The sequence below is a fragment of the Anneissia japonica genome, unplaced genomic scaffold (assembly GCF_011630105.1).
Source record: "Anneissia japonica isolate Jap-2015-1 unplaced genomic scaffold, ASM1163010v1 scaffold287986_len575832_cov185, whole genome shotgun sequence".
Taxonomy (NCBI): Eukaryota; Metazoa; Echinodermata; class Crinoidea; order Comatulida; family Comatulidae; genus Anneissia; species Anneissia japonica.
In genome coordinates this window covers 376,510-403,786 of record NW_022692348.1, presented here as the reverse complement: position 1 = coordinate 403,786, position 27,277 = coordinate 376,510, and the positions used below count along the sequence as shown (strand labels likewise).

The 27,277-nt window shown below is 31.8% G+C and overlaps 2 protein-coding genes across 2 annotated transcripts in view; both read right to left on the bottom strand.

Moving 5' to 3' along the window:
- Nucleotides 1-650: 650 nt before the first annotated feature.
- LOC117100284 (neuronal cell adhesion molecule-like) lies at nt 651-24,363 on the bottom strand. The gene is made up of 9 exons (XM_033239935.1): nt 24,249-24,363; nt 14,615-14,788; nt 14,098-14,127; nt 12,458-12,496; nt 10,827-10,856; nt 8,289-8,306; nt 6,741-6,872; nt 5,607-5,694; nt 651-4,679 (listed from the first exon to the last, which is right to left on the bottom strand). Exons 1-9 carry the CDS (start codon nt 24,361-24,363, stop codon nt 4,487-4,489), a joined length of 819 nt encoding a protein of 272 aa, XP_033095826.1. The 3' UTR covers nt 651-4,486.
- Nucleotides 24,364-24,437: 74 nt separating this feature from the next.
- Nucleotides 24,438-27,277, bottom strand: part of LOC117100283 (neuronal cell adhesion molecule-like) — a 48,120-nt gene continuing 45,280 nt past the window's right edge. Inside the window, exons 17-20 of the mRNA XM_033239934.1 lie at nt 26,938-27,121; nt 26,511-26,627; nt 26,158-26,323; nt 24,438-24,549 (exon numbers count right to left, since the gene is read on the bottom strand). Coding sequence (XP_033095825.1) covers nt 24,438-24,549; nt 26,158-26,323; nt 26,511-26,627; nt 26,938-27,121 — 579 coding nt within the window. The remainder of the gene's footprint in view (nt 24,550-26,157; nt 26,324-26,510; nt 26,628-26,937; nt 27,122-27,277) is intronic.

The window sequence follows — 27,277 nt, the reverse complement described above, 5'->3', positions numbered from 1 at the left end:
GTTATGACACTTGCCTTGACAGCGAGAGGTCGCAGGTTTGAGTCCCATCAGAGGCATTTTATTACACAATTTATTCATTTATTTACAGGACTACATTCGTTGAGACCTATGCTTCAAGATGTATTTATTAAGTCCTTTATTCGAACACTGTATTTACCTTTCTTTGATGATTTATATATTATTTAACAGTGTTAACGGCTAATTTGATTTATATATATATTATATATATATATATTATAGAAAAATTAAAAATAGAAATGAACTCCAAACCATCTTGTGATAATGCTATATATTAAAAGAAAAGCAATCTGCGAGTGGCGAGTGCTAAAAAAAAGTTGCTCATCCAGGATTTGAAACTGGGACTGAGCCATTGAGGCTTTGTTGGGAATTCAAATTTGAATAAAGCACCTACATATAGTTGAAATTATGATACATGATACATATGCAGAGTCTCATAGTAGAAGCTTGGTAGAAGGTATTATTGGATAGATGCTGACTAAGGGCTGTCTTCAAGTGATTCAAGTCTTCCAAACTTCAAAAATATTTGAATGCTGCAGTAGGGTCTGAAATAATAATATTGTAAGTAGTTTTCTACTCACAATAAAATTGGATAACACACTGGGAAAACTCAATAAAACAAATACAATAAATTATTACCAACACACTTATTTTATTCAAGAACATTTTTTCGAATACTAACAACATGTACTATAAATGTATATAGGAGTTATAAACACTTAATATCTCATAAATGTTATAATCATTGAGACTGAGGTTTAAGTGTAGCTTGTACTGGCGAAGAGTATCGTCAAAAATGCATCGTGTCCTCAAATATTTTGTCTTTCATATGTAAAATTCGGCAGTAAGTTAACAGAGTTATTACTTTCAAAAATCTAGGAAAATATACTTCTTTCAGAAAAATTCTTTGTTCACAACCCCTGGATTTAGTAGTTAATTGCTTTAGTAAATATCTACATCATTTTGAAACCAGCAACTAAAATGTGTTTTAATTCAATTTTTTTTTTGTAATACAGAAAATTATATTATTTGCATTTTAAATGAACTTCCAAGTGCATATTTGCCTAATTGTTTTTTGGAGGGTTTTATTAATTTTAATAAATGAGAAAGTTTAATGACAGTTACTATTTTTCCAATAATACTCTTTGCCGTGCAAATATAGTTTTCTAAACTGTTTATCTTTGACATCAATATATGTCTAGAAAAACTTGAGCAATTACATTTTACAGTAGTTAATGAGAGTTGGATTAAGAATCACATATAGCATGCTGTCGAGTAGGAATTAACATTGTAAATACATGGAAATGTGACCAAGAAAGATTATAACAATACTCTTAAATAATTAATGAAAAACAAGAGAAAATTACACTACAAACCTTACCACTTGCAACGTCCAATTAAATGTCCATAAAATTCAGAATGTTTATTTTTCTGAAACATACTTCCAAAAATACTACCAATGATATTGACCAAAAGTAATATTTCGAATGCTTTCTTATAATAATAGTTCAATTGTAAATTTCTTCCTGCCTTCTTTGAAACAAGTCTTACGGAATGGACACGCAGATAGAAAAGTTGAACAAACAGATGACCATTAGCCTCCAATATTGAGTGGTGTAACAGAGCACTGACTAAAGCTTCTTCAGGTCTTCTTACCCTGGGGACTGCACAAGGCCCTAGTGGAAAATGGCATATAATATCCTTGGCCCCTTATGGTCCAGGGCCCGTGAGCTTGGCCAGTGACAGCTCATATAGGCGTTACGCCACTGCCAATACTTATTAGGTTCCACCTATCACAAGGTTTTCATTCATTTTCAAATCAAATCTCTATACATTACGGTTCTATTCTACAAAATAAACATATTCCACTTTTATAAATTTTTCGATAAACTTTTGAAACACTTTGGTATAACAACGAATGCGTGTGGCCTATAAATAAATCAATACACACAATCCATTATAATTGTATATCCTACAAACAATTCTACAAAGCAATTAATTGTTATTATGATTATTACCATTGGACATCAAGTGGTCTTCATAATTGTGTATAATTGCAATATATACAACTGTTACTATCTAAAATGACGCAAGTATTGTATCAACTCTGGTATTACAACATTTATTGTGTACATAATTCATACAATGTGAATTGGCAGAACTTAATTAGTTATAAGAAGTTATATTTCATCATAATAAATGGTGAAGTTAGGTGCAGTGGTTAAAAAAAGCATGGGGCATGGATTTTACAAGCTATCAAATACTTAATTCAATATCTTTTTAGAGGATAAAATGCTTGACCTGTAATCAACAAATAAGATTGGTCTGTCTAGTGCCACCTCATGAAAGGTCACTTTCTGGGACATCATGTCTTTTTCTTTGAACAAAATATTGTGAGGGTAACCCTTGCAGATAAAGGATGCCAATCTTCACATAAGATTCTACATTGAAAGCGAAAGCAATTCACTTATCTTATATTCTGTACTTATCTTACAGTCTGTACTTCTAGTCTCATCATTATATTTTCAATTGTCCTTAGAGGGTTCAAATTTCAAATGTCTCAATAATTTAGAAAAATAATTTGGTTATACTTTTCTAGGTAAAGCACTATCCACAATATTAAATTTTATGTGAAAAATTTGCCTATATATTGGCATGAAGACATATGACACACAAATATGGACATATGATAATATAACAATTTGGTGATTATTTTTAGGTTAATGGGATGGAGGAAAGATTAAAACTATGCTAGGAGTCCTAACATTATTGATTACACATATCACAATAAACATTTTAACAAGCAATCAATGTAGTTTAAATAAATACAAAATAATTTCCCATGAAATAAGATATATTTATATAATATATATTTATATGATGATTATATATATATATATTTATATAATATATGTATTGTGAACAAAAGGAAATTTCTTATGGATCCAAATATCATGGTAATATAATAAACAAGAGATCATTTTTATATAAGAAATTTTGTACAAGTATATGAATTTTTTAAAAAGGTTTCCCTCATTAAAATAATGGTATCACCATCAATACATCATAGCTTAAAACATTTAATTTATTCATCAACTAAAATAGTAATTTATATTTAAAACTATCATACAAAATTGCCATATCTACACTTCAAGTTGCTTCTAAAATGTTATTTTATATTTAACTTAATTAAGAATTAAAAAAAAAAAATCTTTAAAAAGTTTGAATTAAAATAACAACTAAAATAAAATATGTGCATTATAAAGAGTTTGGATGCAACTTCATTTAGTGCAAATCATTCATTTCTAGTAGCGTTACAGCATGTTAGCTTTTCTGGACACATGTCATTGCATTTAGATGAAAATGAAAGAGAATTCATAAATTCATTTACAGAATTTGAAACTTCTTGGAATGTTAAACCCCAAGAGATTGAAATACCAAAAATTGTTTCCAATGGGAATGGACCAAGTTTAAATAATATAGCTAATGCTATGGGATTATACAATAAAAGACAAATCATCATCCCATTTTGTTAATATTATTTAGAAAAAGACAAATATCTAAATATTTATCTTCTGGGATGGATTATTCATATTTCATTTTCATTCAATAGCGAATTTCTCGCCACTCACAGGATGGACGTGAATGCTCTATAAACTATGTTTAATCAAGCGTAGGAGCAAAGTTATTTTTAGTTCTCAGAAAAACCCTGGTTTTGGTAGAATTTTAACTCAGGACTCAAGAGACTGGAAGGCAAGAATGTTAACCACCAATTTACAGCTCCACTCCGTTATGTATCTTATTGAGGTTTCCATTAAGACCCCTTTTTATTTCATTACTTATACCATGTATGTATGTATGGAGCACACACTGTTAATATATCTGCACTATCAAGTAAAGTGCATGAGACTTTAGATTTCTTAATAAGGCACAAATTCAAGATTAATTCAACAATCATCTTGAAATATATGCCTACTTGTGACTACATCTTGGTCTTTATCTATTCTTCATCTCACCACACAAAACAAACATAAAACTGTTTACAGGTAAATAAAATCACACTTCAATAAATAATTATCAGTATATGCAAATTAAAAGTTTTGGCAAATCCAATATCACTAACAAAAACTCATTTCCATAAACTTGGAGAGCAAAGAAACTCGCTTAACAAACTTTGGATGAAGTGTAACACTGTACATACCTACATACTGTTTAATGGTAAAAGCATTCAAACATGATCTTATCCTTAAAAATTACAACAACCTCACAAACGTTTTCAAACTTCAAATATAAACAAAAAATCGCATAAACTCTTTCCAGATATGTCAGTTCAAATTCTTGCAGTAACTCAAACAAAATTGTCCAACAGAAATCTAAATGCCGAAGCCAGACCGCTGTAAACTTTGATCCAAATAAACAGTAAGTTCAAATTATAACATAGCCTTCTATACAACTACGGTAGTCGTCATCAGACCAGACTCTGCATTGCATTATTTTCCGCTGCTTCTTCTGCTTTCTTCCTCTTGTCACTATACTGTCCAATAAAAGAGCCGTCTTCATCAAAATTACCGGTGATGCCGTCTGCATAACCGGCTAAGCTATCCTCATCGCTACTCTCTTCCTCCACCGGTTCCGGCAATGGCTGGCTGTTCTCAGGACCCCTGTAAATAATACATATAATATAATTATTACATATATACACAGGGATGTAGTTATAGTGGGCAGAGCCACCCAGCCTTGATGTTTTCCACCCAGTCTAAAGCTAATTTCATGGCCTTCCACCCACCTTTATTAACCCACTTTTCCATCCTTAAAATCCACTTGTATTATCTAGAGTTTACCAATGTTATCACGCACCCACCCTTAAAATATCTATCCCCACCCTTAGTTTTCATTAGCTACAACCCTGTATACAGTGTTGTTTTTTGAATTATTTATTCATCAGTCTAACTTTATTTTTAGACAAAGGCTGTTATTGTTTAATATCTTTATGAATTTTTAAATGTTTACATTTGGTGAAATGGCTAAGACAAAAAATAATATTAATGATGGCAGCGATGATTACAGCAAGGAGCAACCCCCCGAAAAAAATAAAATAACATATAAGTTTAAGTAAAAAAAAAAGCAGTTTCTAGTCTAATATTTAGAAAAAATGAGAATGAGGGCACATTCTTTTTTGACTCCGAGATGGCAAATTCAAGATGGTCGATGGGAAACAAAATAAAAGAAGCACTAAACATGAATAAACCCATTGTATCCTCAACCACGAATGATCGAAGGAAGTTTACTGATTCGAGTTAGCCAGATTTTTGTACATTTTGTAAGATAAAGGGGAAAAAAAAAATGAGGCAGAAAAAATGGATCCGCGAGGGAATGAGAAACTAGTAATTTTTTTTATTTGGCCTAAGATTATTGGTATTTTTTCCATTCTCAAAATTCTGTTTGCTTGAGCCTGGGACAATATACATACGGTTGCCAGCCGGCATAAATATATGAAGGACTCAACGCAACGAGGCATGCGCAAGAAATTGTTTTTAAAACCTGTTCAGTCTACCAGCGAAAGACAGCCTCGCATCAAGACAACTTACTTTGGTTTGTACTCTTCAAAGCCCCCTTCATCATCTTTCAGAGGCGCAGACTCAGGATCACCCCTCAATTTATCCTCCTTATCAGACACTAGGCAAAAGTGGAAAAATTTATGACAATACATATTAATTTATTAGCATTTCATTGCAGTTCTCTACACTAAATACCGAGTATAATTATTACTGTAATTGTTTATAAGGTTAATATACATCATACATACTGAGGTGAGAACAGAAGTTATATTATTTCTTTTATAAAACCTGGTTTCCATAAAATTGCTATAATGTCACAAGAGCGTTTTTTACAGTAATCGTTCAACTGCGTAGCTCTTTGACACAATTTTGGAAGCTCCCAATTTGACCAACCAATTAGCAAAGTCGAAAGAAGCAGACGATAGTGTGTGGTGAATTTATGGAAACCAGGCTTGTAATGCATCATGAAAAATGGCAATCTTGCTTTTCTTGGATATATACATAAACCTTACGTAACTAGTCATTTAGATTTTGTTGTACACAAGGTACAGTTTACTCTGGCAGATTATCAGGGGAATAAGTGACCTTGCAAATCATCAGGGGCCAGATTTTTTTGCTTAAGTCAAATTTATCAATATTGCTTAAAATTAGGAATTGTATGGAAGTGCCACCTAAGACGATTTTTAAGCCAAGATTTTGCTAAGATTGGGTAATAAATCAGCTTAAGATATTTATTAGGGACATCTTAACTTTTTTGACCTAAGACATTTGCTAAGCTGAGATTGATAAATCCCGGGCCTGGGATTCTCCTGATCCAGATGGAGAGTACCTACAAGGGTCCCTGGAAGCGGTTAGCACAGCGGGAATGGTTTAGTCGGGGTTTCAATACTGGTTTCAATCCCTAGCTGTGCATTTCACTTGTGTCCTTAAGCAGGGCACTTTATTTGTATTGCTTCTCTCCCCCCAGGAGTATAAAGGAGCACCAGGTGGGGTTGCCTTCTCCTGTGCTAATTAAAAGCAGCAACTCATAAAGCATGTGGACCCAATGTTATAACCTCAAGGAAGAGGCACACTAAAAATTCCTGTACCAGTATCTCATTGGGTTACAGGGCACATAAAAGTTTCTATATTACAGTATAATGAATGTAGGCCTGAGTGACTTACCATTGTATTTTCCACCTTTCTGACTTCTGACATAACACAGGATGAGCAATATAATCAACAGAAGAAGAATAATACAGATCATGATAATCAGCCATGGTTCCACCACAAAACCACCAGAATCTTTTACTGCACCTGTAAAAATAATGGAACAGTCCAAAACTTAACAACTGCAACTATCTAGTATATTCCAGATTGTCTACACATAGTTGTAGTCATAATCTTAATATGCAGTGGTTTATCAGAGTGAGGGAAATGGTGTATAGCCATCATATAATATGCACAGTGGTTTATCTGGATGAGGGAATGAATCGTTCATCTTCATCGCTCATCATTTGCTGTTAGAATAATAACTCCTGCTAAAAAGAGTAAATAAAGACACATAGCAAGAAAATACACCACCAAAAATATATAAATATATATTCTGAAATATATATTTCAATAAAGCTTCAGCAGCGTTCACATTAAAATAGTAAACAAATCTTTTGGCTAAAAGCGACATGCTTATACTATTTCAAGTTTTAAAATCACATTTTGCAAAAAGAATTTCTAAAGAGATGAAATAATTATTTTAAAAATAAAGATTTAAAGAAAATCAAAGTTATTTTATGTGTTAAACTGTGCAATTATGCTTCACCACAACATGCATTTATACGTACACAAAGGAAAGTATGAATAAAAATATTGTAAAATACAGATGTCGGTGTACGTATGGTAATAATAAAAATATAAACATTTATGTTACCATAACAACAATATCGAAGACCTGGTAAAAGCCCTGTCCAGACTATCAAATTTTTCCTTTAACAAAAAAAAACTGTTGTATGCCCATAAATAGTTATGATTTGCCTATATATGGTAATGGTGTGATGTCATCATCACCATATTTAGGCATGTTTTGTCACATGTTTTTGTTAAATCAAATTTGATAGTCTGGCCAGGGTTTTAGGGGAAGAGGAATTTTATAATTAACAATGATGAAAACTTAGCCTTTAAACCACAATATTAGGAGCAACAATCGCACTAATTTTGGTTGGATCGGCAAACATGTTTTGCCCAATGACAGGGGTCCATGCATGTCTGAGGGAGAGGGGGAGTTAGCGAGCATCTGCCTATATCCTAGTCACTATGTTAATTACTTTATGTAAATATATCCAAAAGAACAATATACAAGTACAGATGTATGTGCAATATAACTGTAAAAAAGGAACAAATAAATCAAAGTTAATCAATTAATAATGCAAAGAAAAAAAAAAAAATTCTTGGTGCAGTCCCTGTAAATTAATATAATTAATACTGTATTTAAAACAAACTTAAAAAAGTGCATTAAATGATATAAACAACAACATATAGAATCATATGTAGAATTACTAAACAATATTCAATGCCATAGACCCACTTCCACTGGTGGCTGAAAACCCTCATTGGTTTTCAAGTGATCTTCACTTGAACTTAAATATAGATACCGGTAGTAAATAAAATATTAGGTGAACACATAAAACACAGCAAAAAAAAAGCAAAAAACTATACAGTACTAAACATGACACTCACCAGCCACTGGCGTTGAACCTGCATTTTTAATCAAATAGCAACAAGAGAGACAAAAAGAGTTAAACATTACACTACAACATAAACAACGTTGCTAACATTTTGATAAACAGTATCTATATTTTAATTTATTAATTTATTAAGAAACATGGGCTAAGAATTTGACTACCAGAATACATTTCACAATTTAAACTTTGCAACTAAAAGGACTTTTTTGATAGATATGCTGCCCTGTTATAATATACAGTATTCCACAAGTAACTTTGGCTGCTGAGTTTTATTACGGTTACCCATTCTGTTAACTTATCAACCATATCCCATCAAGGAACATAGTCATTACCGACAGTGAACTTAATAACTCTCAGTGCAGGACAACCCAGCTAATTAACATGGTATAATTAACATGTTAATTAACTTGGGATAATGATGAAATGATAATCATAAAAAGATGCTTGGATATCTGCCCTTTGCATATGTTATTTAAACTACACATTTTTTTTGAATCATGAAAGTAAACTAATACAAACATAATTAAAAATACTAATAACAAAATTTAAAAAAATACAAAATGATAAATTTAAGAAAAAGTAACAAATTACTATGTAATGAACTAAGTTATTAACATGACAAAATTTGATGCAGTTAAATTGTTATTGTTTATGCCAATATATGATCGACATTTTTGAATACATGATGTATGTTGTTTGATGTTAAAATTATCATCAAAATTCAAGTTACTTTTCCAACAATAAAACATTAATAATAACATTAAAAAAAATAACAACATGATTACAGAGTGCAGTTAATAATGCAAGCACATTAGAAAATAAATTAAAGCAAACCACCAAAACAAAAACTATTAGTTAATTTAATAGTACATTCACCACCATAATCAGAGAGCATTCCATTTTGTATGTACGGTATTGTAACATTGTCTTAGGAGCGTTGTCTCAGGTATTAGAGAGTTTTCGCAAGCTTATGAAAACGATAATGAATCGATCTTGTTATCTTAGTAGTAACTTGGTCCTGAACAGTGGCGGACCATCAAGGCAAGCAAGGTATGCAGTGCATACCCTGGCTAAAACAAATAAAATAAAAAATATAGTAGTACAGTTTCTCTGTTTATTTAGCATTTCTTAGTCAGGATCTTCTATATACACCTTAATTTTTCGAGTGGAATGATACAGTTCATTGGAATAGCAAAGTTTTTCAATGTTTGGCCTACTTTGGTAACTAGGATAATGTCACAGTCGGGCCTATCGCATCGTACTCTAGCTGCTTAGAATTTCCGCATGGCTGGTCTTCGATATCAACCAATCACGTATTCAGTGAGTCAATGGAAGTCAGAGCATACCCTACACTTAAATTTGCTATTATGACAACCGTGTGGTGGCGTCAGAATAGCGAATTTAACACTGGAATGGAAGCGGCGCTTCCAAGAGTGTGTGCATGCTCTTCTTCTCACAAATCGGGACCTCCACTGCCGATCGGGTATTCTATCTATAAGCCTAATCTGAATGATTAAAGTTTAAATATATTTACGTACATATGACCGGTGTAGAAGAAACTTTGAATTATTATTATTTGAATTGAAATTTGTTAAAATACAGGAATAAGAATTCTTTTGAAGAGAAGACAACCATGTCGGTATTAAAATTAAAAATAACATACATTGTATTTTGACATAGAACGCAATCTGATTCTGTATAAGTAGTAGGCTTACAAATTTTTACTATCACTAGAGGCCCTAGCATCAGTGGCGTAGAGGTCTTGAAATGGAAGGGAGCTGATGGGCACAGGAAGGTAAAGTGGGGGATTGGTGAATAGGTTAGGGGATAACTCGCAAACTAAGGTGATATGAGGTAAATTTTTAACTACTTGAGTATGATTTGTGGGCGGGAGCGCGACTGAGGTGTGGACGAGTATTTTTTTTCAGGGGTAGGGGGTGGGACGTGCGCGCCCCTTGCACATCCTAGATATGCCAATACCCAGCATACCCTGCAATTTACCTACAGTCCGCCACTGGTCCTGAAACTAACATATATTTTAAAAAAAAACAAAAAAAAAAAAAACCCGTAAGACCTCAAGTGCTATCTATTTGACTACCAGTGTTATACATTCCGGAATTTGAAATAAAGCCCTTCATGATATGACTGCCATGATACAGTTTACTCCACAAGTTACTTGACTGCTAAGTTACCGATAAGCCCATTAATATGACCGTCTGTTGACAACTACATTAGCCATTTTAACATGTTTTTCTGCAGCAGTATTTTGAGAATTACATTAATTAATATTTCATAATACTGCTTGACACCTGCTATTAGGAAAATTATTGTCTTGCAATTCTGAAGAGGTTTGTGCGCAAAAGTATTAGATCCTATCTGCTTGAATAGGAGGTTTGAAGGCAATTTATCCACACCTTGCAGTCCAGTCCAGGTCAATTTCCACACCAAAACAAATTCAACAGAACAAAGGCATATTGCTAGCAGAAGCATAAATGTTAACTACAGCACCCTCTATTTCAGAAGATAAACTCACCGGGTCGAATGGCAGTTTTCACTGGCGAATCTGTCATTGTATTAAAAGATAAGTAACTAATCAAATATTATTCTATGAATTAAACAAATATTATCGCTATATAACTTAACATAATTATTATTTAATATTTTAATATAGATAAATAGATACAGGTAAGAGGATAGGCTCCTAATTCTTTAAAAATAAAAAATTATTTAACAATTATAGTAACTATGGATGTTTTATAATAGATTTTTTATTTAATAATAAATTATATTTATTGCTATTTAATAAAAGTGGTCTAGGCATATAGTTTGATATGATAATTAATGTTAGTAGTTACCTATTGATTCTGTAGATGTAAAATCATTAATCAATTTAGTTATGTGTGCCGATAATAGTCTGGCCCAGTATGTGAAAAGTCAATAAATTATATTGGCATGGATGCATCTATAGTATATAAAGACCTAATAACTTTTGGTATGTTTTGTGTTTAATTGTTGTAATCTGTAATATTTGTGTTTGTTTGTTTGCAAACTGTACTATTGTAATGCGTGTGGTCCCTGAATGATTATCAATTTTATGCCTGCCACTGTTTTCCTAATAATTGAGACTTGGCTTGTGCTTCATAACCACAAGTTTACCTTTAGCTGTCGGTTCTATTAAATTAATTAGGTCAACCTAACAACTGAATAAGAATGACTGTTTTTGTTATACTGAGCTCCACAGTAACTGTGTATTAAAAGCCAGAACATGAGGATAGGCTTACAATTTGCAGAGGGTTACTCAGGGCTGGATCCAGTATTGGGGGGGGGGCACATGCTCCCCCCTGTTTTGACATTGAATTTTTTTAAAATTTCAATGCATATCAGTGTTATATGTGGCAAAGACAAGCCAAACCAGTCACTCGCCGCAATCCTGTTTTGGAGATAATGGGCAAAATATGCTGAAATTTCAAAATTTTGGAAATCTATTTTATTACACTAAACTAACTTTTATATATCTATACATCATGCTATGCTGTTATTTTTCTCATTTTTAATGTTTAAACAACAATTTTTAACGATTTGGTGATGGTTTCTGCCTAAGAAATGCCTGAAATCGTAAACTTTAAAGGCTGATTTCTCAAATATTGCTCTTTAAACAGCTGTATGTTTAAACTCATGTAACTTCATGACGAAGTGTCGGATTTAAATGATTCTTTTACCATTTTATAGCTCTCATTTTACTGTTAAACCCTGTATTAAAGACTAAAAATTGATTTTTCCGACGAGTGACTGGTTTGGCTTGTCCTTGCGACATATGTTATTCACCTTTTTATGTTGAAACTGTTGTGACACCCCCCCCGCCCCCCCCCCCCCCCGCCATTTGAAAAATTCTGGATCCGCTCCTGTTACTCCTATAGTAAATTATTATTTCCTTCACCAAGTTATAATCATTTGTTAGTGCCAGTCCGTCAAAATCTCTGTAACGAACCAAAATTCCTGCTACGTTAAGTTGTATTATATTTTTGTGAAAGCTTATTGATTCAATTGCGCAATTTTTATAAAATTATTAAATTCAGCAAACAAGTATTTTGTGTGTAATTATATAAACATCCTTGCATGCACTGGCAACCATTTTCCCTTTAATAACATGAATTTGTTTCATACCGGAGTTTACACTGGTGGTGGGAACCGGAAGCTCCGTAACTGAAGAAAAAGACACAGAACAAAAAACATACAACAATTATACAATTATGAACCAGTAACATGCACAACATGATAATTTCCACAAAATACAACGATGACGTTACAGCAAAACCTGTCTAATGCTGATAATTTATTAGTTTGGTCTGTGACATACCCAAGAAAATACATAGAAGGCCAAATACATAATTCCAGTTGGTTTGTTGCAGTATTATTATGGATCTTGTTGAATTTCTTAACCATTATGTTTCTTATATTCATTATATTTTATTACAAATAATTGTTTCCGTCTTTGTACAAGCCTAAAAATAGTCTATACCACTGCCAAAGTGTAAGAAAACAATATTATATAAATTAGATCAAATTGAGGTATGGGACAAAAAGGAAGTGAGGGGGAAAGTGGTAGCCCTTGAAAATTGCAAATATAAAATGTAATTTTATATTTTGCTTCAAAACTGATGCTCAATGAGGGAAGAAATTCATATTATTGTATTTGGGTTTGAAGTATGTATTTTTGCAGTGTCACCATAAAGTGAATTTACATCCTGGTTTACTTACCTTCGCGCTGTCTCTTATACACATCTAGATGTGTATAAGAGACAGTATATATATTAAATACATTACATCTAACTATACATATTTATAGAAATATTATTAAACAATATACAGTAAAACCTGACATAGAAGCCCCAAGCCTCTTTTTTGCAACCTATGGATGGGCTTCAAGTTGGACATCTTTTTGTGGCATCTTTTGCATAGTAAAAAGGGAGGGGGGCTTGCATTCAAAATGAATGCTGTAAATTTTGGGAATTACTACCATAAAACAATAAATAAGGGCAACTGTAATATCAGTCTGTATCATGGAGTGTATTAACCAACACAAACTACTGTATAAACCAAGGATGTTTTTAATTTATTTTCTTTCTTCATGTACAGTATACCATCCTATCTCAAGATGGGCTTATTTTTTAGGCTACTTTTGCAAACATAAGAGAGGGCTTAAATTAATGATGGGCTTTGAGATTAAATCCATTAGGCTTCTATTCAAGCTTTTACGGTATTACATAAATGCATTCACATTGAATATTACATACACATATAAATACAAAAAAATTATATATATATATAGATATATAGTTATATAAGAAAAAATATATATATAGTTATATAAGAAAAATATATAAACATTAACAACAATCATGACATCATGGTATCACATGACACTGTTTCTTACTGCAGCTGAGTACTACCTCAATAGCAAAGCACCACTTTTCTCAGCTTTTCCAATTTAAAACTTACCAATAAAAACAAGAAAAATCAACAGATATTAGTTATCTGATGTACATTAAATTGTTAGAATTTTGCTTTTAGAAGATTACCTGTCGGAGGTATTGAGGAATACTGAACACTTGGTAAAGAAGGAGAGGGCCATGTGATATCGTGGCATTAGTGATGTAGTACTCTATATAACATTTTTTATGGTCAACAAACCAAATAGAGAAGTTCCTTGTTGTTTTATAAACACAGTGATTCTACTGTTCAAGATGCTTGACATGGTAGATGTGCTATATACATGCTCCCATACATGGAGTCCTTTCACTTACCCAGATTTGGTGATTCTGTAATTGTCAATTCTAAATTGGAATTTGTCAAATAATTACACTACTAGTTAATACTACTGTTTGACTTTCATTGTCATAATTAAAATTAGTTAATTAGTACGTAAAACAATTTAAACAATATTAACTGTTAAATATGCATTTGTTTAATATTTTAAAGTTCAGTATAATTGCTAATTACTTATTATTTGTTAAAAATATCTAAGAAAACAGTAATAATGTTATGCTGTGGAAAAACTGAATTAATTAACTGAAGCAAACCCATAAAAAGTACCTTTATCTTGGGAAAAAAACCAAAGATTTTCTAACATAAACATTAAAACATAAAATATCTGTAATAAGGAAAATAAACGTTTCAAAATAAAAATTAATCTTTCCAAGACGAAGTTTTCAATATGATCCCTAAAATGAAAGCAATTTGAAGTATGAGAGCTACTCATTCACCACTAGAGGGTGCTATATTCAATAAGATGAAGAAGTAGGCGTTTCATTGGTTACATACCTGTTCCACTTGTGGTAAAGATAATTACAGTTCCATCGGCGGTCTCCTTCTCTTCACTCATGGCTACAACTTGAAGTTCGTACTTTGTGTCTGGAGCTAGGTTTGTCAATGTAGTTCCTGAATTCCTGGAAAAGACATGGACTTCTTTGGTCATCCACTCCGTATCTTCACCGTCTGTATAAAACAAGAAAACAATATTTATTAATGAAAGCATTACCAGTCTTGAGATGAAAACAATAATGGTAATAGATATAAATATGAATCTAATAATAACAAAAAATGCAAATATTGTAACATAATAGTTTATTCTTTTATTTAGAAAAATAGATAGAGAATGTAAGCATTGAAAAATAAACAATGTTCCTTTGAAATAAATATATAACATTGTAAGTTTGCATAACAGTAAACGTTTACACAAAAATTATATATTTTGGTACTACTAAATATGATAGTCAATATAAAAAATTAAAAAAAAAAACTATTATTAGATCAAAAATATTGATTGTACCAAAGAGAGGAAACCTTCAAAGAGTGAGTCAGTAACTTGCTAGATGAATCTAAAAAATATGCTCATCTATTTTAGTAGGCAAGCGCCACCAACTGATAAATAATGAATGGCATCACAGTTTGAGCTTTTGCTAAGTGAATAAGATCTTCAAAAGGTGTTGCAGAAATTCCCTTGACTCAACACGGGTGACAACTCTTTCAGATACAACAGCTATCAGACCAAGGCTAAAATACAACTCAAAACCTGCGTGTTATTACCCGGCAGATCTAATTTTCCATGTGAACCTTCACATGCAGCTTTGTCCTACTTGTGTTCATAATATTTAATTAGAGTTATTTCTCAGTAATATTCCCCAATCTAAATAATGCTTTTCTTAATTATTGGACAGGGAGTCTTTTCATTTAGTTGGACAATTGTAGTGGCAATGAATTTAGATGAACTAAATCAAGTATAAAACAAGAACTGTTAGACTTTACAAACTGTATTTAATATACAGTAAATATAGAGTATCAGGTGGGCCCACAGTGAGGCATAATATTCACACCCGCTACCCTCAGCCAATTTGACATTGGCCCAAGAACGTAGATGAATCTAAAGTGAAAATTTTTGACAAATAAAATGTGTGATGAAGTTTTTTGGTTTCTAGTGTTAACAGATCAAATAAAAAAAAAAAAAAAAAAAAAAAAACTAATAACCATACATAATTTTCTTATATAAAATTCCTTTTTTATTCATTCTCCTGTATTTATTGAATATAAAAAAAATATTATCTTATCTTAATATGGACTTAAAAGTAAATAAATCAATAATAGAATGAAAGGTGTGTTACATGAACGATAGATACTGTGCTAACAATACCATGAGAACATCCAAACAACAAAAGAATAAAAATATAAAAAAAAACACTAAAGAAAACACACACAATAAAAAAAAAAACATAATAAAAATCTAGTACAGCAAATCATAATATCTACACAATGCTACGGCTGCATTGAACAAGTATAAGTCAGGCCTTTAATAAATCTATTAATATAACACGACAATTGTTGCCAAAAGTTCTTTCCCATGATTTAGGACCGATTCCAAATTGTTCAATATTTTGATGCATTTGCTAATGAAGTTGAGATCGATGGATTAATTTCCCAGACTAAGTCAGTAATCACCGATCAATAAATGTACGCAACTCCTATCAGCCTGTCAGTGTTTAATGATTACACTCATATCGTAATCAAGGCCATTAATTGTATTTAATATTTAACCAACTTATTTTTCTATCAACATCAACAATCCAGAAAAACGTAATTGGGAATCAATCCATTGCTCTTTCAAATGAGGTGAAGTATAAGTTCAAGCAGTTAACAATCCTTCAATTTTTTCCACTAAGGAAACGTTACCGCAATTTCTGGATTAGAACAAGATATTTTATTTATCATATTTTTATATATACTTAATTTTTGTTATAGTAAATTAAAAATTACTAGATTTTTATGTTATAAAACAAGGTGAAAATCAATGAAGGACTAGAACATTATCAATATTAATTAATGGGATTGCCTTGGGAAAGTTTACATTTTGGTTCAGTTTTGTTTTAGTAGGGTAGAACACTCAATGATAACACTGGTCTTCTGGGGGTGTCAGTGATATTAAAATCACAATGAATAAAATGACAAATCAAGCATTATTAGTCTGGTAATCTACAGCATAGAGCTATTAATAACTTTTAATGAAAAATACTTTCAAATGTTAACCTTGTTAATATAGATCCTGGCATATGTTTACAAATATGAACTACACTAATGATATAATAACAATATGTAATGTATGCAATGCATTACAATATCATGCTTATAAAGTTCATATACTAGGGAATATTTTTAATTGTGATTTTGTTCTGTTTTGAATTGTAATAGGATTCCTACTGCTGTATCCTAATCTGCAGTCTTTACTATTATGTTTCTACTCTCCCTACCTTGTCCGCTGCATGTAAATTTAGATCTATGTGCTAATATATCCTTGAACACGTACCCCCTACTAATAACCCTTTAAAGCACTGACTGATGATTTTAATAGTGCCTACGGAGGTAAGGGTACAAACAAGGAACTGACAAATTATTCTAATACATAATATACTTACAGAAATGCTGGTAGTGGCTACTTTACACCAAAACAAATGCTGCTGAGAGTAATAACACCGATCCTATAATATAAAGCCCCTAGCAAGTTGAATCTGTAATCATTATCAAAATTTGCAACACAATGTCCTTGTAACAATAGCCAGATTTCTGTATTCACTGGCTATAGGGTTTACCTGAATGCCACTACTTCCAAGTCTATCAACTTAGCACAAGGTGTCTTTGTACTAAGCCTATGATCAAGATGCCCTTTGTAGAAATCAACTTGTGTGTATTTTTATTTAACTTCATATTAAGAATTAATTATTCATATCCTGAATACTAACTTGCATGTAGTTGTAGCATTTAACTTCCTGTTTAACAGATGTGAATATTTAAGGAGATGAAAATTACATGACCCTCAAAAATGGGAAACATGGGAAATTAATTTTATATTCATGTAGCCTATAACTGTAGTTATATTTGGTTTCATGTATCATGTTAATTTAGTTATCTCCACTCAGCTGATGCGATCTTAGGTTCAAATCTTCCACATACTTTTTTTTTCTGTGGATCACCCTACTACTAATTAAAATGTTTATTAGTCAGCTCCACTCAGCTCATGATACATATATTTATATGTAACTAACATATATATTTATAAGTAAATAACATATAAATTTCTAAGTAACTAACATATACATTTCTAAGTAACTAACATATACATTTCTAAGTAACTAACATATATATTTATAAGTAACTAACATAAATATTTATATGTAACTAACACATATATTTATAAGTAACTAACATATATATTTATAAGTAACTAACATATACATTTCTAAGTAACTAACATATATATTTATAAGTAACTAAGATATATATATTTATAAGTAACTAACATATATATTTATAAGTAACTAACATATATCTTTATAAGTAGTAGTAATGGTGATCCATGAAAACATACTGTATAAATAGGAAGAGCATAGAATGCTTAAAAATGGAATTAATTAATTATCGCAGTTCCCCGGGTATAAGCACCCCCCCACTTTACGCCAAATCAAATTGTTAATGAACCAGCCTTTCATCGGAGGAAAGCCAAGGGTATAATTTGAGTGAGTAGCTTAGGCTGACCTTCTATAGATACTCTAAAAGAAACAAAAAATCAAATGTTGGCTTCAGTGATGAAAAATTGCCTTTTGAATAAAAAGTGTATAATAATAATAATAAATAATAATTCTAGATTTATATAGTGCCTCACATTGTAACAAACTTGAGGCACTTAACAACAACAAAGCAAAGAAAAAAAACCATAAACAAATATAAAATGCAAATAAAATAAAGGGAGAGCAATGAATAAGTGCAAAACAGAAAATAGTATTGGCAAAATAAAACTAAAAAATTACAACAAACCAATTGAATAATTATGTAATACAAGTTAAGTACACTGAAAGATTAAATTTCAACTTGATTTGATACTGCTTTTTCAACTGTAAAACTGCATATCATCTTCATTATTATCATCATTTTACTGTCATTATTACCATCATTATTATTACATCGCCATTATTATTACTTATATTTACTGAATTTAATCTGAATCACTTTGAAATTGACCGAATATTTATATACTCGATGTGTTGGGATCAATATCAAATGTTACTGTATCTCGGGCTGCACAATGCAAATCAATCAATGGTACCAGTTGTTAGCAAACAGAATTAATTAATATTTATCATCAGGCAAGGCATGGTAGATCCTATTGTTGTCTGTATTTTATAGATTATTAGAATGCAGACCGTATCAATATACTCTATGAATATTACTTCAACAAAATTTAAAGTAGCACGCTATGTTTAGGAGTAAAATCAGTGAGCCAATTAATTGTCTTTATACAAAAAAGCCAATATTAATTAGGAAATTAACAACATTTCAAAATTGCCACTTTTTGTTAATTAAATTATCCCATCAAATAGCATACTTTTTCAATTTTTTTCTAAACGAAAGCAAAATAAAGCTAATATAATAGTTTCCAGTCTTGTCCATGGAAATGGCCAACCCTTACTTTTAATTACATGATTAATTAACACAGATTATTTAATTAATTTACAATAGTAATGAATCCTCTCTGTTGTTAAGAACCAACTATGCTACCTATTTAACTACCCACAGCACTACCAGTAACATTGAAATTGGTGATATATGTGATGTACTTGGGCACTAAATAAGCTTTGCGAGTGTTTATATTAATTAATTTGTCACCTGATATCTTTACCTGATAAAACACTAGTGAAACAGCAATAGCAAAAAATTATAACTACAGAACTTCTCTTAATTGTCTGTTAGTATAAAGTTCTTTTTTGATGATCCAAATATCAAGTTCCCGTAAAAATGGTGTTAACTTATAGAACTGACTTGACGTTTCAACCTGCTTTCAGCAAGGCTTAGTCATATGTGCCGATATGACATTTTTTTTACAGTATGCATACATATATTAACTTGTTATCGGATCCAATGAATTTATTCAATATATATTCTCTATGTTTTAAAAGCTAATTAACTTTAAAAATAATGCAGTGCACCCTCCAATTTGAGATCCCTTATATTCAAAACCCCTCTATTTCTGAGACCCCTCTATTTCTGAGACCCCTCTATTTCTGAGACCCCTCTATTTCTGAGACCACTCTATTTCTGAGACCCCTCTATTTCTGAGACCCCTCTATTTCTGAGACCCCTCTATTTCTGAGACCCCTCTATTTCTGAGACCCCTCTATTTCTGAGATCCCTCTGTTTCTGAGACCCCTCTATTTCTGAGACCCCTCTATTTCTGAGACCCCTCTATTTCTATTTCTGAGACCCCTCTATTTCTGAGACCCCTCTATTTCTGAGACCCCTCTATTTCTGAGACCCCTCTATTTCTGAGACCCCTCTAATTCCAAAACACCTTTAATTTGAGTGCACTTTTTCAAAGAACCAAAAAACAATCTTTAATCTAGGAACACTAAGCTAACCCGGTTAAGTTTTTCTAACTTCTTCAGGTTTACTCTGTAGTATCTATGGTGTAGTCATCGATGATATTTGGGGAGTTTTCAAATTGCATGACATTGTGATGCTAGAACATTCTCTGCACCGCATAGATTTGGTCAAATTCCAGAGTCCATGCGACAAGAGAACTTAACATTCTCGCATGCGTAGATGACTTCAAGTGATGTCCTTATATTCTACATCCTACCACCGTCTACCAAAAGCTTTCTATTACAAAACACAGGTGCTTATTTTGCTCACACAACAAACATGCAAATAGATGTCCGCCAGGTGTCAGCTTCATCAACTAATAACACATGGTATACATATGCAGAGATATTCAAGCCATGAGTAACATGGAAGATATTTCACACTGCATAAGTCATAAATCAACAAAGAATTCTTCTCTGTTTCTAAGGTATCTATTTCAATGATCAATATTTTACATGATGTACTAGTAGTAGCAATGATTGCAGTATATGTGGCCAAGACAACCAGTCACTCCTCACAAATCCTGTTTCAGAGATATGGCCAAAATATGCTGGAATGTCAAAATTTTTAAAATCAATTTTATTGCACTAAACTAACCTTTATATATCTATATATCATGCTATGCTGTTATTTTTCCCAATTTTCAATTTTAAAATAAACATTTTCAACAATTTGGTGATGGTTTCTGCCTAAGAAGTGCCTAAAATGCTGTTATTTTCCCCATTTTCAATGTTAAAATTAACATTTTCAGCAATTGTGATGGATTCTGCCTAAGAAATGCTTGAAATTGCAAAATTTGAAGGCTGATTTCTCAAATATTGTTCTTTAAACAGCGGTACGTTTAAACACCTGTAACTTCATAACGAAATGTCGGATTTAAATGATTCTTTTACCATTTTATAGCTGTCAAATTACTTGTTAACACTGTATTAACAACTAAAAATCAATTTTTGTGAATAGTGACTGGTTTGGCTTGTCTTTGCCACATGTGCAGTTAAGCAAACTAGAAATGTTTTCTTATCTTTAACTTCTGTTACATTCTTTAAACCTCATAATGAGACTTAGTATATGTAGAGCATCTTGTGTGTGTGTGTGTGTGTGTGTGTGTGTGGGGGTGTGTGTGGGGGGGGGGGTGTTTGTCTTGTGATGGGATTACCACTTTGTTCCCTGCTTGGCATATCCTTGACCCTAGTGCATAAAGCTGAATAAAAAAATTAAAAATAATTTAATAGTTTTATACTTATACTGTATCTATAGATTGGATGATGGATGATGGATGAAAACAAGACTTTTTGTTTGGGCTCAAGATTAGTTCTTGCTCCTGGCAAGATATTACTATTACTTTGCCAAATAAATATTATTATTATAAATATTATTATTATTATTATTATTATTATTATTATTATTACAAATAAACATTTTTTTTAATACTTTGGCTTGTATGAAATTTTACGATCATAAAGACCCATACCAATTTAATTTAGAACAAGAGAGAATTTTTGATAATGTTAGGGTAATACCTACAGTACAACACTTTTGTGTTCTGTGTTGATTTAATCAAGCTTAGCTAGCTAGCTAGCTAGCTGTGTGGCATAAGTATAGTAACAACGATGCTCATTAACACATTGAAATGCATTAATTAGGCTTCCCTCACTGAACAGATTAACCTCCGATTTCTGGTGCACTGATGCTACAAGCAGAGTTATGCACCCAAGGGACAAGCTTAGGGCTGAAGCCAAGGTTAGAGAGTGAATTGTAACAGTCTCTCCTCTCAACTAAACACAGCAGCCATTAATGAATTAATAAACCAATTCATGGTAATATGGCAACTGACATGTAAGCACTAATCCTATTTCAATCTGAATAAGATATTTGTTCACTGACTAACATAATTTAAATAATTTCAAAAAGCTTACTGTAATTGGAGTATATCAGTGTTATTCCATATACCATCATTATATTTTTAACTTTATTTACTATCATTATGATATTTATTATTATTATTATCAACATATTGTCATTACTATAACAATTATTATTATTCATTATTATTTCATTTTATTATTTATATGTTTCCATGTTTTTGATATATGTTTAGTTGACTAATAATATTATAACATATTTGATTCACTATATTAAACATGTTACATCGTCATTGCGGACATATAAAATCCGCATACACCTTAAAACTAAAAGAAAATGCATACTTTTGGAGTCCGTACTGAGCCCAACAAATCCGCAATGAAAATATAACATGTTATTATATAATTGCATTTATGTATATATTAATATCATTACACTTTTAATACCCTGTATTATATAATTATATTAATAATTATATTATATAATTGATTACGGGATGTCAATATAGTGCGATAAGTTTCTGTTTTGTAACCATAATGCATTTCACAACACATCCAAATATACATGTATGCTAAACAGACAAGTAACGTTAAATTATGGATAAGGACTAAATTCTATATACTTCCATGATGCATATTGTATGATAATCATTCTCCAATACCATATGGCTTGACTAAGTAATTTAATACAAGGCTATCAAGACTTGCCAATAGTAAACCTTAACATCAAACGCTATCAGAACTCAGTTACTATATATAACATGGCTGTTTCAAAACAGAAATCAATTTGAATACTAAACATATTCACCATTCAACATATTTTACAGATTGTCGATGTCTGTATGCTTTTAATACGGAATTGACAGCGGGAAAAAGCTTTCAGTGAAAGTAATCTCCATCTTACTTAGACATGGCTGTACATTAACTGGAAAGTGTGAACAGTTAAAATGTGTAAATTAACGTCTGAACTGAACGAACAGGTGATAAATAAACTCCACACAAACAAATCATTCCGCATCTAGAAAGCATCTGACAAGATAGAGAGATAAGTATTTGTGCTCGTCACTATTTCTCTCTGTTTTCTGCACGTTTTAACGCAAGCAACACTTTAAAAGCTTAGCATGAACCAACAATTAATTATAAAATGAAATCACAAATTGAGGAATACTGTGGATAGTACATTACGCATTGACTTTTATTACAGAAATCTGATTTTCTCGACTTTGATAAAGTGGAAGCGGTTTGGTGCAGCGGGAAAGGTTTGGTTTCCCAACCACAAGGTCGGGGTTTCAATCGATTGCTGTGCATTTCACTTGTGTCCTTGAGCAAGGCACTTTATCTGCATTGCTTCACTCTACCCAGGAGTATAAATGGGTACCTGGTGGAGTTACCTGCTCATGACCTAATTACTAGCTGTTTTAGCATGTGGACCCAATGATCAGAGAAAACAACTGCGCTTTAAAACCTCAAGGAAGAGGCGTATTATAAATGCCTATACCAGTACCAGTAAAGATAATAATCATACAAATTAATCATATTCATATTCAATCAAATATAATATAGTTTTTAATTGATAAAAGCTGTATTATGAGTGACCATTATACATGTTATCTGATTTTTTTGTATAATATTTACCATTGCCTATAAAATGATTATTGAATTAATCTATTTATGAATATATGCCTAAGCCTCAGACCATCCAACATCTCTGGCAAAGGCGCCTGCAACATTGCATCCTGCCCAATACAACTTAAGCTGTTGACACTATCAAGTCTTATGTGGTAAATGTGATATGTCCATATTTGGGTTTAAGATGACATTATCATGCCCATATATGGGCACATCACACAGATTTGTTACATAAAACACAATGATAGTGTGAAAGGAGCATTAAAGAAGCATGTCCAGTTATGGTTGCCAGGGGTGGTGTTAGGGTTTGCTTGATGGGGGGGGTTCGATGACCCCGACGAAGGCTTATTTGATCGATTTTAGAGTATTATGTAGAAAATACAAATACATTTTTTTTCTCCCCGATGAATTGTGGTTTTTTCTCCGCGACGGGGGGACCCCATCTCTCGCTGGCACCACCCCTGGAAAAAAATCTATATGTGAGTTAATTGGCTGTAACTTACCAGCTTTTCTGTATTTCACAATGTGTTTCTCTACTGCTGGTCCTATTGGATCGTCTGACCAACTAATAACAGCTTCGTCCTTGCCTGGTTGGACCAAGAGACAGAATTCATACATAGATAAAGGTCAATATAAACATCCATAAACATGTTGAACACATTACAAAAATGCACTTTATTGTAATTGTATTATTAAGAGTTGAGAACAACACAAAAACTAACACTACCACCATTATAATCACCACCACTACTACAATCACTACCACAACCACTATGATCACCACCATTAGTATGGTCACCACCACTAAGATGTGTATAAGAGACAGATGTAAACATCATCAGCAGACTACCACAGTCAATGCCTACAGCTGCTTGATATATTTTGAAAGTTCAAATCTATTTGTATATTATATGAACAGTTTGCCATTTTGGTGATGATCATGAAATAAATTACATTAATTAATACATTAGATATAATATATTAATTAATTACTAATAAATATAAAAACAATGCTAATTATTCAAAAAGTAGAAGGTGTAAAAAAAATTGTGCCTGTAACCTATTTATTTCATTTATTAATGATAAAAATAATAGTAATGATAAAATGATGTTTCCCTTTAGAGATAAAATCTAATTATCAATTTTGCATGACTTAGTCCACTGAATTTGTCTTGCATAAATTGTTCCCCTCTTGAACATAATATGAATATAAATATCACTAATAATTATAAAAATAAACAACAAAGCTAATAATTAAGATAAAAACAGTAACAATAATAACAACTAAAATTAAAACTATATAATAATTAAATAATATATACAAGAAAAAAAATAGAAAAAAAAACTTACAGAGAAATGCAAAATTATTGCAAAGCTATCAACCGAAATTAGACTAATAGACAAGTATGTATGCCAGAAGAAATATAATTGAGAGAACAATAACACAGATGAGCCCAGTATTAATTGACTGCTTGGTATAGGATTCTTCCATTATGCTTATAGGGGTGAATACTTTACAATGCCTGAAGTGGAAATAATATTGTACTCTGCCAAGGGTAATGGTTTAACACTTTACAATTTGTTCACTACTGACTAAGAATTGGGAATTCATTTTAAAGGATGGTTTTTGTGTAACGTTAACATCAAAATTTAGCTCCATGCTATGAATTTGAATATTTTAAAAACTTTGTTTATAATGTACTTCAAAATGGTTTAACTGGATTTTATAGAGGGCAGTATAACTATGAACATGTCATGCTCCAGATTTATGAAGAAAAAAGATTATTGATAACAAAAGTAATAACAGAATAATGCATGGGCTTTTAATTAGCTGGTAATCAATTTAGATTTTAGAAGCTGTAATTCAGCAAAAACTTAATTGCATCAATAATTGTTCCAATTGATGGCTTTTACAGATTAAGCATAGATGATACATTTCGTCGCTCACATCACGAACTAACACAATCAAAGTACATTGTGTTAGTTCGTGAAATCAAGAAAGCGCGTCAAAATACACGCTGTTGTTGTTAAGGACTTTTTGTGTGGTAAAGAATACAAAATTGCTTGACAACCAATACGCGCTCGTTTTGACGCGCTACTGTGATTTCACGAACTAACACAATCTACTTTGATTGTGTTAGTTCGTGATGTGAGCGACGATTTATAAAGAGGAGGTAACATTGGTAAGAATTTTACAACTTCTTCAAGCTACCAAGCATGTGAAAAAGTGTATATTAAGTAAACTGAATGTCAAATAATCATAGCATTATATATTTTTTGTATTCCTCCATATTTATTGTGACTTTTTTGTCAGACTTTTCAGATAATTACTCCGAAGATGTTTGGATTACATGATATACTAAAACTTCCCTTCAGTTGATTTAATAATGAATAATGAAATTGTCCTCTTACTTCCAGATTTTCTTGTTGCTTCCTCTATTAGATCTTGTTCCCCAAATCCGGCTGTATTGTATCCATTTTTTTTTATTTGGTAAAACTTTAAATAATTTATCCCACTCCTTGCTGTAAAGCAGATAGAGGAATTTTACAATATGCACTATTGGTACTTCATTAATTTCTACACAAAATAAATGCTGAATTTCAATTTTATAATTTATATTGACTCCTCCACTATTTAGCACAAACTTTTTGCTCAATGAGATAAGAAACTTTTATTACATTCTTCCCAACTTTCTTCTTCCTAAACAAGTACAAAAAATCTATAGTACTAATATGTAGCAAATAGTGATTGAAAAAACCCTTACTTGGACTATATTTGACCTGGTAGGAATCAACTTCCCCTCCTCTGGTAGCCGGAGCCCAAAACAGCTTCATCTTCTTGGACAGCATTACAATTTCAAAATTTAATGGTTGACCGGGAGCTAAAAGATTAAAATTCATACATAGATGAAGGTCAAAGGTCAATATAAACATCCATAAACATGTTGAACACATTACAAAAATGCACATTATTGTAATTATTAAGAGTTGAGAACAACACAAACGCTAACACCACCACCACTATAATCACCACCACTATAATCACCACTACTACAATCACCACCACCACCACTACTAGCATGGTCACCACCACTACAGTGATCCCCACCACCATTAGAGAGTTGTGACCTTCTATTTAAGTATTATATTAGGTAATAACACAACTTAATACATAAGCATGGTAACACTTACGAGCTTCAGGAGTGCTGAATCGCTGCGTTTCACTAGGTGGTCCTTCCTTTTTACCATTTGCGACAACTACATATAGTTCATAATCTGTTGATGGTTTTAGGTTGCTGACCTCACAAGATGGTGTGCCACACTCAACAGACTCAAGGGAGCCCGACACTTGTGCTGCAGATTCAGTGTAGTACACCTTTACAATAACAATTGTAACAATAATATTAGTAATTAATAATACATATGTAAACATATATTTTAAATACTCGTGTATATATATATATATATATATATATATAACTGAAGTAAACTATCGCAATTATTACAAGCAGAGTGCTCAATGGTAGACCAG

What these genes read in the sequence shown, in the direction of transcription:
- LOC117100284 (XM_033239935.1), bottom strand. Translation starts at nt 24,363, where the DNA reads ATGTATGAATTCTGTCTCTTGGTCCAACCAGGCAAGGACGAAGCTGTT. An exon ending in CTTTACCACAAGTGGAACAG is followed by an intron (nt 14,128 to 14,614) that starts GTATGTAACCAA and finishes ATTCCAATTTAG; the next exon opens with AATTGACAATTACAGAATCA. An exon ending in TACAGAATCACCAAATCTGG is followed by an intron (nt 12,497 to 14,097) that starts GTAAGTGAAAGG and finishes CTTTTTCTTCAG; the next exon opens with TTACGGAGCTTCCGGTTCCC.